This window comes from Chenopodium quinoa, unplaced genomic scaffold, assembly GCF_001683475.1.
Source record: "Chenopodium quinoa cultivar QQ74 unplaced genomic scaffold, ASM168347v1, whole genome shotgun sequence".
Classification (NCBI taxonomy): Eukaryota; Viridiplantae; Streptophyta; class Magnoliopsida; order Caryophyllales; family Amaranthaceae; genus Chenopodium; species Chenopodium quinoa.
Window position 1 is genome coordinate 741,414 of NW_018743623.1, and position 17,898 is coordinate 759,311.

General features: G+C 38.5%; 1 protein-coding gene across 1 annotated transcript; it reads left to right on the forward strand.

Annotated features, from left to right (window-relative positions):
- Positions 1-7,734: 7,734 nt before the first annotated feature.
- LOC110683214 (protein FAR1-RELATED SEQUENCE 5-like) lies at positions 7,735-9,358 on the forward strand. The gene is made up of 4 exons (XM_021859560.1): positions 7,735-8,059; positions 8,214-8,760; positions 8,884-9,185; positions 9,315-9,358. The coding sequence occupies exons 1-4, from the start codon at positions 7,735-7,737 to the stop codon at positions 9,356-9,358; spliced, it is 1,218 nt and encodes a 405-aa protein (XP_021715252.1).
- Positions 9,359-17,898: the final 8,540 nt, after the last annotated feature.

A 17,898-nucleotide genomic window follows, 5' to 3' on the forward strand; every position in this document is an offset into this window, starting at 1 on the left:
ATTCATTTTAAGATGCTTGAATACCCCCACACCGGTTTTAATATTGCTCATCATTTAATGCAAGCTATTGATGCATATGATCTTAGGTCCAAAATCATGTCTATGACTTTTGATAATGCAACTTCTATGACATTTTGTGCAAATTTAGTTAAATCACAATTGACCGATGTAATATTAGATGGAGATGCACTTCATATTACATGCATTTGTCATGTTCTTAACTTGTGTGTGAAGGATGGAACACAAGAAATTGGTCCATTTTATCAAAAAATTAGAAATGCTATTTTGTCTATTAACAGTTCTAACATGAGATTTCAGGAATGGAAAGGTTTTTGCAGGCAACAAAGGATAAAAACTATTAAAATATCAACGGATTGCGTAACTAGGTGGAACTCCACCTACGAAATGTTGAGTAGCGCAATCGAGTACAAGGGTCCATTGACAATTTTTTATAATCAAAAATTTCCACAATATGCTTTACTAGATGATGATTGGTCTAATTGTGAAAAATATATGCAGTTTTTACAATTATTGTATAGTATGACACATTGTTTTTCTTCTGTTTATAATCCTTGTGCTCATTCTTTTCTTAGTAATGCATGTTTACTTGCACAACGGATCCGTGACTCGATTTGCTCCTTCTCAATCATCCAAAAACGTAAGTAAAAGGGCCAAAGGTTTATTTGCACAAGCTGCTAACATGATGTCTAAGTTTTCAGGTACCGAATCATCATCTAGGAGAACATAAAGCGATGTTTCAGAGTTGCAAATATACTTAAGTTACGACTTCATGAAAGGCATGGACGATGAAGAGAAGTACGACCTCGACATCCTTGATTGGTGGAAATCACAAAGCACGAAACATCCAGTTTTGGCGGCAATGGCACGAGATATTTATGCTATCCAAGTCTCCTCTATTGCCTCCGAACATGCTTTTAGTGCATCAGGGAGGGTTTTAGACGATAGAAGAACAAAACTAAAACCCGAAACACTTGAAATGTGTGTTTGTTTCAAGGATTGGTTGGATGCCGAAACTCGCTGCCAAGATCGTACTTATGCACAAATTGACGACGACGATGAAGGAACATCGGGTTCTACTAGTTCTCAATCAATGCAATTGGCCGATGAACAAGAACAAGAAGAAGAAGAAGACGAAGACGAAGACGAAGAAGACCAACAATAATAATTAGATTATTACATACTATTAATTATAGCTATTTTTTGTATTATTGCACCCTATATAATAAAATAAACTATAAAGTTAAGTTATTCATCAATTATTGTACGATTTTATCATTATAAATTAGTGTATTATTGATTTATCGTACCGAATTATAGTAAAATTAAATAAGTTATTCATCAATTTTTGTGTTATCGCACTCGTAAATTTTTAAATTATGTGCATTGTTACTTTTTGCTAAAAAATAATAAATATGTATAATAATAACATAAATAATAAAGAGTAAAAGATCTATAATAAATTAATAATAAAAAGCACATTAACAATATAATAAATTAATAATACAAAAACATAAACATAAATTAATAAAATTATTTAAATATACTTATTTTACAAGTTGTTTTTTTTTTAATTTAAAAAAAAAAAAGTGCCGGCAGCACGACTGGCACGTGGGCCGTGCCGTGCCGTGGGATGGGGTGTGCCAAAACTGGGCACGTCACGACTTTGGGTGGGCACGACACGAGCCACCACCAGGCACGGCACGACACGATGCCCACCTCTAATTACAACCTATCAATTTATTATAAAAAAAATGAAACAATTGTAAATAGCTTACTAATAAATGGACTCCTACATTGAAATATGGATTAGCCGATGTTGAACATGTATTATATCATAATTTTGATAAAAATCTAAAATTTTAAAATTACAAATATTTTTGGACAAGGTGCATAATTCTTATTTATATTTATCCATTTTTTTAAAAATTTACAAATTACAAAAATAGATTTTATATAAACCGTGCATCGCACGGGTACTAACCTAGTATATATATAAAGGGGAGTTTTTCCCGATATTTTAAAGAGCCACCTAGGATTTTGGTTTCTAAAAATTTTGTAGAGCGCCATGTAGGATTAGTTTTTTAGAGCGTTACGTGTAGGATTATGCCACGTAGGATTTTTATTTTAAAATTAAAGGTTTAAATTTATTATAAAAATAAAATACTATCTTTCTAAATTGGAAATTTTATCTAAAAGAAAAGAAACAATTTATTTTATTTTGTATATATATATATAAAAACTATTAAACATAAAAAAATCAAATTCACTTTCAATTGATATTTAAAAAAAAAATAGATTAGATAAAAAACAATAATGGAAATATGACAAGTGATTATAATAAAATATTTTATAAAAATATACTAATGTAAAAATAAAATCACTTTCAATTAAAAAAAATAGGTTTCTTTCAAAATAATAAAAGAAAATCAGTTTTTGATTAGATAAAAAAATAAGAAAAATCATTATAATTAACAATATATCCTTTCTCTTTTTCTAGCAAAAAAAAATGTTCATCATTTATTCATCTTAAAGATTAAGTTCTACGTTAACAAAATTTATCAAATCTTAATAATAAACTTTATCACCACTATAAATCCAGTATTTTTAAAATCTTATATAAACTCATCTAATGTCCCATGCGATGAACGATAATCATAATTAAGAAGTCAGTTCAGTCATAAGTGTTATTTTTGCAAGGATGTTAATATTGCAAGGGGGCGGGTTTAATTATGCAACTTATCAACTGGCACGGTCAATGATTGATTTACAAAGGATGATGGAAGCCTGGAAGATTATATTTTCACCGTTTTCACAATTGTGAAAAAAGTTGGTTAAACAAATACATATAGTTTCACATATTTTATTTTCTTTCTATTTTTCTTTTTCTTCAAGAATTGGTTTGTATTGTTGTTAACAAACAATTTACAAAATATAACGTGTTTATATATGCGTAAACCTTAATTGTATAAGATTAAAAAAAATAGTAATATTATGTATTAATATTTTGTTATTATGATTGAATGTTAAATGTTAAATTTAACTATTAATAGAAATCGTGCATTGCACGGGCTTAAATCTAGTAACTAATATATAAAGCTAAAATTTTAGCCAGACCACGAGATAGCGACACTAGGCATTTCAATTTTTCGCCAAGTGTTGCACCACATTGTTTAGATTTAGACAGACTACACAGGATAAAAAACGTTAGTTTAACATTCTATTTTCAATCAAATTTAAATAGAATCAATTAACCTATACTAAAAGCAAATCCTTCATTGATACTTGTCATTACCTTGTGAATATTTTTTTTTTGGCAAAATCTTTAAGTAAACTATTTATACCTTAAGATATTTTCTTTCCAGTTTAACAGTCATATTCCAGATAAATACCCTGATAAAGTATTTCTGAATATCTTTTATATACTTTATATTTTGTAATATTATTGTCAAAAATATTTAACAAACGTGCAATGCCCGAGATTTTAACCTAGTTTTAGGATAAAATTGTTAGTTTAGAGTTTTATTTTCGATAAAATACCAATATTTCAGATGTACAAATTAAATTATAATTTTACTCAAAAAAATATTAGATTATAATCCTCAATATCATAATATTTTTTTGGAGCGAAGGAAGTAGTTCAAAACGTAAAACATCCATTTATAATATATTCTAATCGATTAAAAAATATACTTCACAATCTAATATAATTTTATTTCTATGTAGACCTGTCAATCAGGGTCGAGTCATGGGTCATGGGTCATTTCAGATCGGGTTACTTCAGGTTACAGGTCAAGAAATGTTCAACCCTTGCCCAAAGTTTTGGGTTCGGGTCAACCCAACAGGCTTTAACAATTTTTTTATTTAATTGATTTTTTGCTATTTTTTTTAATGTATTTAATTGAACAATTTCACCAACATTATTGTTAGTCATTATATGCCTATTAGATAGCAAATCATCACAAAACCACATCAATTCCCAACTAACTTTGTATCAATGATATACTTTAAAATTTGACATATTGATTAAAATTTTATCTTAAAATTCAATAAACAATCTGGACATCGTACGGGGCACAAAACTAGTTCATTATAATGTACGTGTAAAAACATACGAATTACTGAAGTAGCAAAGAACAAATGAATATCATATTTGTCTCTTTGGTTTATACAAAACATTAGTAATGAAAATTTAATATTTTGATCAATTACTTCAAAAAAATATAACTACAAATATTTGATGTTAAGAATGGAAAACAAAAAAATGTACAGTAATAAAATACTACGTACTTATAGAGCTATCAAATGCATGATAATCGTAAGATCGTAATTATGAAAGTAAGTGAATTTTTTTAAGGAAAAAATCACTGGAATAATCTCATCTTTGGGCCATTCAAAATTAATAATCCCACCTTTGGGCCATTCAAAATTAATAATCTCACCTTTTGATTATTATTTAATAATCCGACCTTTGGGTGCCTTTAATTTTTATTGGTCCCAACCGGTCATGTAACCTGTTATAACATGTTACATGACACGTAGCGGCCCATGATTGGTCAATAAAAAAACCCAATTTTTTTTAAAAATAATTTATTAATTTTTTTTAAATAATATTAAATTTAATTAACTATAATTATATTAAATAAACAAATTATAAAAATTAAAAAAAAAAACTCAACCACCCAGCCACCCCAGCCACCTTCGCCGCTCTTCCCCAACCACCCTCTTTCTCACCTCCATGAATTCCGACATACTCCCAGCCACCTTAGCCACCTTCGCCGCCCTTCCCCAACCACCCTGTTGCCCTTCCCAACTTCCCTAGCCACCCCAACCACGACCACCCACCCTCATTCTTCACCTCCACCCGAAACTCAACCACCCCTCTACTCAACCCCAACCACCGCTTCTTTACCACCTTTCTACCCCACTCAAAACACCCGAAAACCACCTGTAATAGTAAATCGGGGTGCCGGATTCCGAGGGGGATATTTATCGGGGTCTGGGAAAAGGAAGGGGGTAGGTTTGGGGATGCTTGGATGGGTTTCATGGTGGCTGCGGGAATTATGGTGGGTTTTGTAGTGACTGGGGAAGGGAAGGGGGTGGTTTCGTGGTGGCTTGGTTGAGTTTCGGGTTTCTTAGGTGGGTTTTGTGGTGGCTTGGGTGGGTTTTGTGGTAGTTGCGGGCATTAGGGTCTTGGGGTGGTGGTGGTTGAATGGGTGATGGTGGTTCACTGCCATTGATATGGAGGAGGAGGATGAGAGAAGGTGAAACTTTTTTTTTTTTTTCTGATTTTTTTTTTTAATTTTGGACAAATCAAATTGTGACACGTGTAAATTAAACTTAAAAAAAAAATTTACCTACTTAACCGGTTTCTGGTCAAATGGGACCAATAAAAATTAAAGGCACCCAAAGGTCGGGTTATTAAATAATAATCGAAAGGTGGGATTATTAATTTTGAATGCCCCAAAGGTGGGATTATTACAGTGAATTTTTCCTTTTTTTAATTATATAGTTAGAAGCCAATCAATTACAACCAATAAGAATGGAAAATATCTACAAAGTAAGTGTAATACGATCATACAATTGAGAGACAAAGAGACAGAGAGAAATTGTGTTTTGAGTGATTAAGATAAGGAGTGAATTGATTTCATATACTAGATGATTGATACTTATTTTTGGTTTCATAACAATTGATTGATCAAATTCATATTTTCGCTTATGACTTAATTATAAATTACAATAGAATATTATTATTATTATTATGGCATTATTATTTTTATATTACTATTGAATATTATAATTATTATTAAATTAACTATTATGATTATTAAATATTAATTATTATTATTATTATTAGATATTAATTATTATTATTATTATTAATATTAATTATTATTATTAATTTAATATTTATTATTATTATTATTAAATATTAAATATTATTATTATTATTATTAAATATTAATTATTATTATTAAATATTAATTATTATTGTTAAATATTAATTATTATTTTTAAGCAGAGTAGAGTGGAACAACTCAAAAGAATAGGGCCTAAATTCATTTATTAGAAAAGCTCGTTTATAATTAAGCTAGTTCATGAGAAAAATGCTCATTTATTATAAATTCGTTTAATAAACAACCCATTGATGAAGCGTTCGCGAACACGTATTATAGTGTACTAAATGAATCGAGCTTGAACATATTTATTTTGAGCTTTCTTGAAAGCCCGGAATCGTGCTCAGACTCGCCTAAGTTAAATGAAGTTGAGCATGACTAAGGTAATGCTCGAATCGGCTCATTTATACCATACATATATGCTAAATTTGCAACAATAGCTTTATACGTGTAGTGTAATTAGTTTTAGTCAAAATTAATTTTAATTTTAACTTTTTTTACTTATTCTATTTTCCATTCAAATTTAGTAGTTAATTGTTAGGTGATATTTTCTATAACTTGCACAAAATCTGTTTTGTAATGCATGATTATTCATTTATTTGATTCTGATATCCTTTTTAAATTTTAATCAAAAAGTCAATAGGGACACTATTTAGTTTGGATTTTTTTTCCCCCTTCCTTCCTTTTCAAAACATTAAGGGTATAATTAGTTGAGTTGTTATATATTTTCGGAAAAGAAAGTAAGGGTCTAAGCAGTATTTTAAAGGGACACCACAAAGGATTACATAGAGATATGAGGAGCGCTTAGCCCTGCAAGGTACTGGACCAGCACAATATTTATTTGAATATTAAATGCTCTTGGCAGGCCCCTATCTTGTATTGGTGTGTATTTTGTACGTATGAACTTGTATCCTCCAAATTTATACATCGTTGCGCGATTCCCAAGATCGTTAGAATTTGTTGGTCCATTATTTTGCAAATGTGGTTGATTTAATTGATCCAGAGATAGAGATGAGAATCTAGGGTTCTTCGTTCAATCTCCATCTTCTTGAGCTGCGCTACCCCATCTTTGTTGGTTTTTCTTTCCCGTTCAATTCCCATCTTCTTGAGCCCCCCATCTTATTGTCTCCTAAGTTGCTGTTTCAATAATGAAGGGTTTTTGGGAGTAAAGGTGAAGGTCTAAATTGGATAACTGGGTTAAAAGCACGTCAATTGTGAGAGGATTTGAGATATTGTGGTGGAGCAACGAAGACTGGGTCTTTCGACTTTTAAGCAATGGAGCTGTTTGAGAGTGACTGAGGCTAAAACTAAATTGGCGGGAATTAGGTAAGTTCACTGACTCTCTATAGTTGGGGATTAAATTTGATTCTTGGATTTGTGCATATTTGGAATTGGTGTTTGGTTGAAAGTAATGAATTACAATTGTTATTTTGGATTTGTAACATTTATTAGATTAGCAAGTGACACAAATGGCAATATTATTTATAACAAATGACAATATAGGTTACCTGACATCATAGGTTAGCTAATTGGCATAAATTTTTGCAATTTATATTTTATTTAAAATGACAATATAAGACATACAAATGCCATTAAAATTGGAAATTAAAGTTGGAGGACTTTAATGTTAGTGGAATTATGGATTGTGATGCATATGGGTTGTTTTTATACATACATGGCTTGTTATGCATGTGATAGATTAATTGTTAAAGATTAACTGTTAAGGATGTGAAATTGCATGATGTTAAATGATGTGAAATTGCATAACATGTTTTTAAATGATGTGGAAAAAAAAAGATTATTTAAGGTTGAGGCAGTGATGGTAAGTTCAGAGGTTGCAGAAGATATTTGTGTATCATTGTATCATAATGAGGAAGGTGGTATAATGGATTTGATAAACTTTAAGGAAGGGGAAGGGGCTCGTGATATTGGTGAATTATGTCCATATGAAGGTGGAGAGGGGGATGGGGATGGAGGTAATATGGTGAATCTAAACATAGTTAAAATAGACCCTCCTGAAGTGGGAATGATTTTTGATACACAGGAAGAAGTTGATATGTACTATAATGCTTTTGGCAAGCATGAAGGGGCTTGGTGTGGTTCTTGTCCAGAGTGCATACTAAACTCTAAAAGATGGTCGCAAGGTTAAACGCGCTGTTATATGAAAATGTGAGTGTGTAGGTTTGCCAGACACCTGAAGAAGGATTGGTGGAATAAGATTACTTAGGGAGTTGGAAGGGAAGCCGATTGCAACAAAGAAGTCAAAAAAATGTGGTTGCAAAGCTGGGATGTATGCAGGTTTAAAAGAACATGGTAAGTGGGAGGTAGTAATAGTGGAGTTGAAGCATGAACCCAATAAGGTATCACCTTCAAAATCAATGTTGGTGACAAATTATAGGTTGGAGGAGTTGGAAAAGATGCGATATGTGGGGATGCTTGCTGCTACAATGCACAAGTGGTTGGCTAGTGAGAGGAATGGGGTTGAGAATATGCCCTTTACTAAGAAGGATGTGAATAATTTGATATCAAGGGAGAATAAGCTGAAATTGAAGGATGGGGACAACAATGCCATGATTAATTATTTCCAAATGATGCAAAAGAACAATAAGAATTTATACCATATACATCGGTTGGATGCCAATGGGGTATTGCAAGATGTATTTTGGGTGGATGCGCGTAGCAGAGCTGCATATGAGGATTTCGGTGATGTAGTGTGTTTTGATACGACTTTTTTTATGAATAAGTATGATTTTCCCTTTGCAAATATTGTTGGGGTAAACCACCATGGCCAAACAATATTACTTGGATGCGCTCTCATATCCCATGAGGACACTGAAACCTTTACGTATGTATTTTTTCATGCTTTATATACCTCTCTATTATGTTTTTTTTTCCAGATGTTATGCATGACAGTTTTTGCATTTTATTTATTTATAGTAGTTATTAAATTATATATGTATGTTAATAGGTGGTTGTTCTCCACTTGGCTAGATGTTGTTGGTGGTAAACCTTCCGCTGCTATCTTGACGGATCAAGATCCCGCTATGCGCAAAGCTTTGAAAGCAGTGATGCCACAAACAAGATATAGATGGTGTTTGTGGTACATCAAAAAGAAATTTGGGAGCAAGCTAGGCAAGTATAAAGGGTATGTTGAGTTCAAGAATGAGCTAAAAAATATTATTTATGATAGTTTATTTTTAGAGGAGTTTGAATTGAGGTGGAAGGAGTTTATAGTGAAGTATAAACTTGAGAGCAACCTGTGGCTAGCTGGTTTGTATTCAGAGAGAGAAATGTGGATTCTAGCTGCAATGAAACATTTATTTTGGCCTGGAATGAGGACGACCTAGAGGTCAGTAAGCATTCACAATTTTTTTGATGAATTTTTTGATAAAAACACAGGACTCTGTGATTTTGCGGAGAACTATGTTGCTGCAATGGAATAATGTATCCAGTCGAAAAGGTTGGCAGATGCTAATTCGGCCGTTTACCTTCGTGGATTAGTCACTAATTTTAGGATTGAGGAGATCTTCAAAAATTTACACACAGATGCAAAGTTTGTGGAGATCCAAAAGGAGCGTAAACGGAGGATGTACTGTGTTTTGGGGTTTTTTGGAATCCCTCGGGATACTGGTCGTGAATATAGCCGGACGGTCTTCGACGCCTGCAAAATAACGAATATTCCGATATACGGAATATTCGCCTTCGACGATCAAGTTAGTGATCGGAAAGCGAAATAAATGTAGAGAGAGAAAGTAGAGACAAGTTGGAGCTTTCAATGCTCTTAGAATGATGTCTTTCTTCCACCCCTCCCATCATAAATGATTGGGGTATTTATAGAGGTGGGAAAGTGTGCCCCTTTAGGGTTAGTTCCCTAGAATTCCGTGCTTTGATTGGCGGCGCAATCAGGAGAAGGCACATGTCCAAATAGGGGTGCCGTTTTGCGGCTTTCTCGGGATTTGGGCCTCCTGATGTAAGGAGGCCCTTTGCTCTCATTTCAGGTGATCTTTATGTTTTTTGACACGTGTCATTTTCCTATAGGGACACGTGTCGCCCTTTGATTAGGCCACGTGTCACTATGGGATTGGACTACGTGTTAGGGTTTTTTACCTTAAACATTTGCCTCTCAAAGGTGGTGACTCGTACCAGACATGCCGCTCCTCTGATCTTCTACATGTCCGGATACGTCCAAGTACTTAGGCTTTTTTAGCATTCATCATTTATAGAGGGCGGACGGTTACATCCGTCTATTAGAGTTATCTCTCCTTTGGGCTGGACGCCTTGTTTGGTCTGCCTGATTTCCTTGGAGGACTTTTAAGTCTTAAAATCGGGTGGACGGGTTGTTCCGAGTGGCTTGAGAGGGAACACCTGTCATTCGTATTTTTCGGAGTGCCGGTTTGAGTTCCGTTGATCTGGCCGTCTATTTTGAAGTGTCGTTAGAGTGTCCGTATCTCTTCCCGTCTTAGATGATGGAGCGGTTTTTTAACCGTTTAAACTTTTTCGAAAAGTTACCGTTCGAATTCTTGGGCGGGAAAGATGGTTTTACCATTTTGCCCTCATAAATTCGGCCTATAAATAGAAGGTGTTTGACTTCATTTTGGCACTTTGGAAATTTGAGAATTTTAGAGAGAAGTCAGAGCCTTTCAGAGAGAGAAAGTAGTTTTCCTTCAAATCTTTGAGAGCTCAGCCGTGCGTTTGAGGTTTCCGGTCAGATTTTTGAGTTTTACGGTCAACCTTCAAGACTTTCATAGACTTTCACGACATGTACGGAGGTAACCACCTGCTCTTCTTTACTTCTTCCCTTTTTCTTTTACTTGTTTTGTTCTTATAATACGAACTAGCTCAACACTCAGCTTCGTCCATTTCTCCTCATGAGGTCGGTCGTTCGCCTGGGACTGTGGAGTCTAGAGTGGACGGGGAAGAGTCCTCCACACTATGGAGTGGGTTCATTTCTAGTGCGTACCAACTCACCCCCACCTATTCTTCTCTGTCCCTGCAGTCGAACATGGCGCGTACGAGGCAAACGTACGAATGAGACATCCCCAGAAACCCTGATGGGAGTATGGTGGACCCCTTAGTCCCTTATAATCCGAGTAATACGGACGGGGAGACCACAAATACAACCGCTGTTAGGGACGGGGAAAATGGAATTTCTGCAATGACAGCAAACCCTTCTGTCAGGTAGTGAATGCTCTGCAGTCGAAGTGACCACGTCCCTTGAAGAGCGCCAACATCAGCCAGGCACTTCTTCTACCATGGATGCGTCCGGGCAAATTCCGGAACTACGCTTCCCTTAATTCGCCAGCTCGGTCATGATGCCGTCCGAGATGCCATCTTCTGGAAGGCATCTTCCTCTTTTCAGGCGGACGCTGGGGCGTCCGTCCAAAATCCTCAACGACCCCTAATCCAAACTACTAGGTCGGCCAGGCCTAGAATTTGCATCCGTATTGCTGAACCGCTCGACCTGCCCCCTTGTAGCGCTCCTCCTTCTGGAAACCAGGCGGACGCTGGGGGAAAGAAAGATAAGGGCAAGAAGCCCTTGGTGCCTGAAGGCATCGTTTTTTCTAGAGGCGGCTAGGGCTCCAGGGAAGGTAGCTCGGCCGAAGCTGTTGAGCTGGACACAATGTTGTCCTTTGAATTTGGGGATGCTCCTCAAGTTGCTGAAGAAGAGGCTGAGAACTTGGACGCCGATCAGGTGACCGAAGAACCAAATGCTGATAACTCAAGGACCCGTATGCCTTTACGATTGGCGACACTGCCTTGTCCTTCTTACACTTGAAGTTTAAGGAGTTCAAGAAGTTCCTCCACCTGGGAGAAGGCTACGAAATAGTAGCGCCCACTCGCTCTTACTCGGTGGCCGTCTGGGAGAGCAAGCAGCAGTGGAAGAATTCTTCAGCATCTACCGCGCTGCTTTGGAAGTGGGCCTTCGCTTCCCTTTTCATCCGTTCGTCCAGGAGCTCCTAGACGAATACAACATTGCAATCTTCCAGCTAATTAACTATTTTTGGCTATCTGGTGACGTGCCTTTGATAAGGCTTCAAGTCGGACGTCTTAGTTTTTTGTGAAATGCATTCCATGGTCCCCCTGGATGTTGGCACGGATGGGTGGTTTATTCTGAGCACCCAGAGAGATTATATGGTGGTGATGGATAGGCCGTCCAAGTGGCGAGACTGGAAGCGCAGATTCTACCACATTAAGACAAAGGATGAGCAGTTTAACTTGCGGATGAATCGGTTCAATGCCGATCCAATTCAGCTCGGTCGTGGGCAGCATAGACCTAGCAAGCCCGCCCGTCCACCTTGACTATATGCACCAACTGGACTACTTTGGAGTCAGAAAGGTAGTTAGGGATGGAAATACGGTAACCGTGCTGCGCAATTAGATTCCTCTGGCCGTGTGGCTTAGGAACCCAGTTTTCATGTCGGCCTGTGGCCTATACCAGAACTACTCTCAAGGTGGAACCTTGTCACTTAGCCGTTCGACTGCTATTTGGAATATAGAAATATTCTAACATTTTTTCCTCTTTTTTCTTCCTCATACGTAGCTCTCGGAATGCTGGATCTAGAGTAGAAGAGGGAGGTTAACATGTCCGACCTGGACTTAGCGCGGTACAAACTCCGCCAACAGCAACACGACCAGGCTAAGGAGGAACTGAGAATCCGTTCTCCTTTTTTTTTATTTTTTTATTTTTTTTTTTCGCCAAGTTGGTGTGTGGGAGGAAGAGTCCTTCCCCATTTTACTCGAACGCAATTCAACTTGTTTTTGCGCCGAGCTGGTATGTTAGGAAAGGTATCCTATCTGGTTTCACTGGGACGTTGTCTTTTGCCTATGTTTGTCGAGTTGATCAGGAAGTCGGGCAGGCCGAAACTCGAGGCCGGTGATAATAAAGAAGTCGAGAAGGGTGATGATAATCTTACCCCATGGAAAGTGAAAAGTGATCGTCGTGTCCCAGAAGAGCTCCAAAACACCTTAAACAATGCGACGACTCTCTCGCCAGGGATGTAGAGCCGTGGAAATACAAAGGAGGGGAGTCAATCCGCAGGACTCCCAAAGAGCTCTCATCGCCCCATTGCCTTTAATGTGGTGACGATAGATGGACAGAATCGTATCGTTTCCCGAGCCATGGCAATGAACGTGCTCCTTAGTGAATCCCAGCCGAACGCGCTGGGAAATGTGGTAGATTGGCTGAAAAGCTAGGATGTGCTCATCCCACTCAGGGAGTGACTACCCCCGGCTGATAGAAGCGCCCCCACCCTCGCCTACGAGCTCGTCTTCTCGGTGAGACAAGCTAGAACGTGAGCCCGAACCTCGGCGTCGAGTCATGCTATTCATTGTTGACATAAAAATGGTAAATTAAAGGTTTTATAGTGTCTAAGTTTGCCTAGCAGCATGATACTATGTTCGTAAAAAACAAAGTACAAAATACACAAACAGAGCATAATTTCGATTCGCACAGTAACAAAAATTTAAGCACCAAAACAATTTCTTGAAAATTTACAATAAGTATTGCAACAAATTAAGCACAAACAGCAAGCAAAATCATGAAGAACAAGCCACATTGTACTCACGAACCTAGAGTGCTCAACAATGGTAAAATGCTCGTTTCTTCACCAAATTAAGCAATTCTAGTCTCAAATTACTCAAAAAAAAATGTGCACATACAAGCAATTTCATGGCAAAAGAATGAATGAAAATTGAGTAAAAAGCATAAACTCGTTTTTGGGTTTCGTATAAAATGCCGCATACATGCACGAAATTCACCTGAGAAAATCTTACATAGATCGGCAAACTAGAGTAGAAATGCGTCGATTTGCAACAAGTTTGAGCGAATTTTGGTTAAGAAACGAGTAAGAATGAAAGCTTTGAAGTTTCGAGCAAAGACGAGTGAAAATGAACAGCCCTAGCGAAATGAGGAAGAAGAAGAGTTTAAATTCGCGAACTGACGAATTTATCGCGACGTGATGCTTCTATCGGGATCGCGATACGATAGAACTAATGCGGCGCGATATGAGCTGTCGTCACTCGATATTTCTGCTTCTGCCTGCGTCAGATTTTGTGGGTCCCATAAATTAATTTTGTGGACCATTTTTATCCATTTTAGCTTTTTGGTACGCCACTTAGCCTTTAAGTCTCATGATTAGAAATTGATTTGAATTCAACCGGCCAAAGCGAAAGCAAGCATTAATTAACAAGAGAGCTCTGTTTTCGCGGCCCCGCTTTCCCGGAAAAAGCCATGGCTAACCGGAAAAGGGGGAAGGCTAAGAAGACCTCCGGCTCGAAATCTTCGGCAAAAGCTCGGAAAAATCAAAGGGCAAAGCTCCGGTCATGCAAGAACCTCCCCTCGCCGGAAGAGTTCGGCTCCTCTGATAAAGGCTCTGAGATGAGCTGGTTAGACGGAGCTATGGAGAAGATTGCGGCTACCTCGCCGAGGCTGGTGATAGCGTCATCGCAACCCAGGGAAGAGCTCAACAGCTGGCTCCAGGTAATGAATTCTCCGGCATTTTCTAATTCTGTTCCCCCGGTTGAGTCAATTATTAAGGACCCTGGTCCTATATGCCCTTCCCCTTCGCTGAGATGCCCAGTACCCCCCGTTAGAATGGGGTCGGGGGAGAAAGTTTCTGCTGCTCCTCCTCCAAAAGGCCCCCATGGTGGAATGCCTAAATCCCCGGTGGAGGGATCCCCAATTTCCTCCCCTTCTCCCATTGTTGGCCGGAATTCCCAAAATTGGAAAGGCATGTTTAAGCATAACAGGGATGAGGGTCTTATCCTAATCCCAGATGAGGGGCCGGACCAGAACTTTTGCAGGGGGGAGGGGATTCTGCAACTAGCCGTTAGTGACGTCCAGGAGGAAGTTGAATTCTGGAATTCGGCGGTGGTTTGCCATATTCTTTGTGCTAAGCCCTCCCTTTACGTCATGAATGGTTTCATTCGTAGGATGTGGGGAAGGTTTGGAATTGACAAAGTCGTAGCTCGTGAAAATGGAATTTTCCTTGTTCGTTTCAAGTCCATAAACCTAAGGGAGAAAGCTTTAGGTGCTGGTCCGATATACTTTGACAGGAAACCTCTCATTGTTCATAGATGGAATATAGACCTTGACATATCAAAGATGGATGTTGATGAGGTGCCGGTTTGGGTTCGGCTCCCAAACCTTCCAGTCAAGTTTTAGGGAAGGACCGCCATTTTGAAGATTTGTAGCTTGATAGGGAAACCGATTAAAATTGACAAGGCAACTGATTCAAAGGAGCTAATGGCGTACACTCGTGTTATGGTGGAAGTCAAGGTCAATGGGGAGCTCCCAGATTCCTTGGAGTTCCTGGATGAAAATGGGAGGTCGATGAAACAGAAAGTTCTTTATGAATGGAAACCAGTAAAGTGTGGGAAGTGCGAAGGAATGGGCCATGGGGAAGATGAATGCCAGAATAAGAATGTCAGGAACAATCATCAATGGCAAGAATCTGCTCGTGTGCATGGTCAAGTAAAGCAAAGGGAGCGCCTAACCAGGAACAAGCCCCAGAAAATCTGGCGACCAGTGAAGAGGATTGAGGTCAGGGACCTCACTATTAGGGAAGATGTACTCATCGAAAACAGATTTGACATCCTGCTCAGCACTGACCAGGGTGAGTGGGTAAATGTTGAAGTAGAACAAACCACAGATGATCCTCAAGCTCAAATCAATGGAGATAATATAAGGCTGGAGGAAGGAAAGGTGGAGGGGAGGGCCAAAACAATGGGTTAATGGATAGATGGGGATTTTGGAATGTTAGGGGACTAAACGGACCCCAAAAAATATGTGATGTGTTATGGTTCTTAAAGCATAATAATATGGGCCTTTTTGGCCTTCTGGAAACTAAAGTGAAAGCTAGGAATTTTGGGAGGGTGTTTGAGAGTTTTAGGAGAGACTGGTCGGTGGCTACCAATTATGCTTAGACGGATGGTGGTAGAGTATGGATAATCTGGAAGCCGTCTATTTTCCACATTGAGGTGGTGTCCACTACGGACCAATCTGTTCATGCCAGGGTTACCAATAGAGCAACAAAGGGTGTTTTCTGGTGCACAATGGTCTATGGGAGGAACCTTGGGAAAGAGAGAGAGAGGCTTTGGCAGCACCTTCGCCTCATAGGAGCCGCTATGAAGGAGCCATGGGTAGTTTGCGGGGATTTCAACAACATCTTGAATCTTGAGGACAGGATTGGTTCAGTGTGCTCTCTTTCTGAAGTGGGAAAGTTCAGGGATTGTATCAGAGACGTTGGTCTCCAGGAACTACAAACATCGGGTGCTTTCTACACCTGGAATAACAAGCAGCTAGGTGATGACAGAGTTTGTACCAAAATTGATAGGCTTCTAGTAGATAGCACGTGGATGGATAAATTTCCAAGTGTAGTGGCTTCCTTTCTGCCAGAGGGACTGATGGACCACTGTCCGTGCAGTGTGAGTATGTATGGGGAGAATCCTAGCATCAAGAAGCCGTTCCGTTTTTTCAACATACGGACTGAAGCCCCGGGGTTCGAGGATGTGGTGAAGCACAACTGGAAGACTTCTGAAAAAGGAACGACAATGTTTTTAGTGGTTAAAAAATTGAAAAACGTGAAGAAGGAACTGAAAGTCTTGAATGTGAATTATTTCTCGGACATCATGAATGCTGACTGTTTGACTGCGGATAAACTGGCTAAAATTCAGAAGGAGTTGAGTGTGGACCCGATGAACTCAGATACTATAGACGCAGAGACGCAAGCCAGGAAAGAGTATAATGATGCCCATACAGCGAAGTTCCGGTTTCTTAGGCAAAAGGCAAAGCTCCACTGGTTAAAGGAGGGAGACACTAACTCGGCCTACTTCCATGCTTGCATAAAACAGCGAAGAACCCATAATAGAGTGTGCAGTATCCAAGGTAGAGATGGGGATATGATTGACGATCCTGAGAGCATTATCTCTGAATTCGGTGAATTCTATAAGAACCTCCTTGGGACCTCGAAGCCTGCTGACCAGACCTTGCATTCATCAGTCGTTCGAGAAGGCTAATCCCTGTCTCCAGAGCAACAACATAACATGTGTCGGCAGTTCACAGAGGAGGAGATAAGAGCTTCCCTTTGGAGTATTGATGATGACAAAGCCCCGGGGCTAGACGGTTTTTCAAGCAGATTCTTTAAAGCTTCATGGGAGATCGTCAAGGGTGACATATGTATGGTTGTTCTGGATTTCTTTGTAAGTGGTAAAATGCTTAAACAAATAAATGCCACCACCCTTACCCTTATCCCTAAAGTTAATAATCCAAGCCTAGTTTCTCAATTCCGTCCTATTGCATGCTGTAATGTGATTTATAAAATTATCTCCAAGCTCCTGTGTAGTAGGTTGAAGGAGGTCCTCCCAACCATTATCAATGAAGCTTAGGGAGCTTTTGTCTCTGGAAGGTCCATCATGGACAACATCCTCATTTGCCAAGACAGGCTCAGAGACTATGCAAACAAACGAAAGTCTCCTCGATGCACAATCAAAGTCAACTTGAGGAAGGCATATGACACCGTTCAGTGGTCTTTTATTAGGGACATGTTAATGGCCCTGGAGTTCCCAGAGAAATTCATCAAATGGACGATGGAGTGTGTTAGCACCCCCTCTTTCTCAATCATGCTAAATGGAGGCATTCATGGTTTCTTTAAAGGGAAAAGGGGAATCCGTCAAGGGGATCCATTATCCCCACTCCTCTTTGTGATTGTAATGGAATACCTTACGAGGCTGCTGAGGAAGGTTGGAAAGGAGACCAAGTTCAAATTTCACTACAGATGTAAACCTCTTAAACTGAACCATCTTATCTTTGCTGATGACCTCATGCTATTTTCATATGGTAACCTGAAGTCAGTGGGGTACCTCATTAGAGCGATAAGGATGTTTGGCCGAGTCTCAGGCCTTGAGGTAAATATTGAGAAAACAACCATTTATTTTGGGAATGTGGAAGATAGGGAAAAGCAGGAAATCCTAGATTGCTCGGGCT

Bases quoted from the DNA above. Each gene is read 5' to 3' on its own strand.
- LOC110683214 (XM_021859560.1), top strand. From the start codon at position 7,735: ATGGTAAGTTCAGAGGTTGCAGAAGATATTTGTGTATCATTGTATCAT. The intron at 8,060-8,213 runs GTTAAACGCGCT...GGATGTATGCAG, and splicing joins CTCTAAAAGATGGTCGCAAG to GTTTAAAAGAACATGGTAAG. The intron at 9,186-9,314 runs GTTTGTATTCAG...ATAAAAACACAG, and splicing joins GAGCAACCTGTGGCTAGCTG to GACTCTGTGATTTTGCGGAG.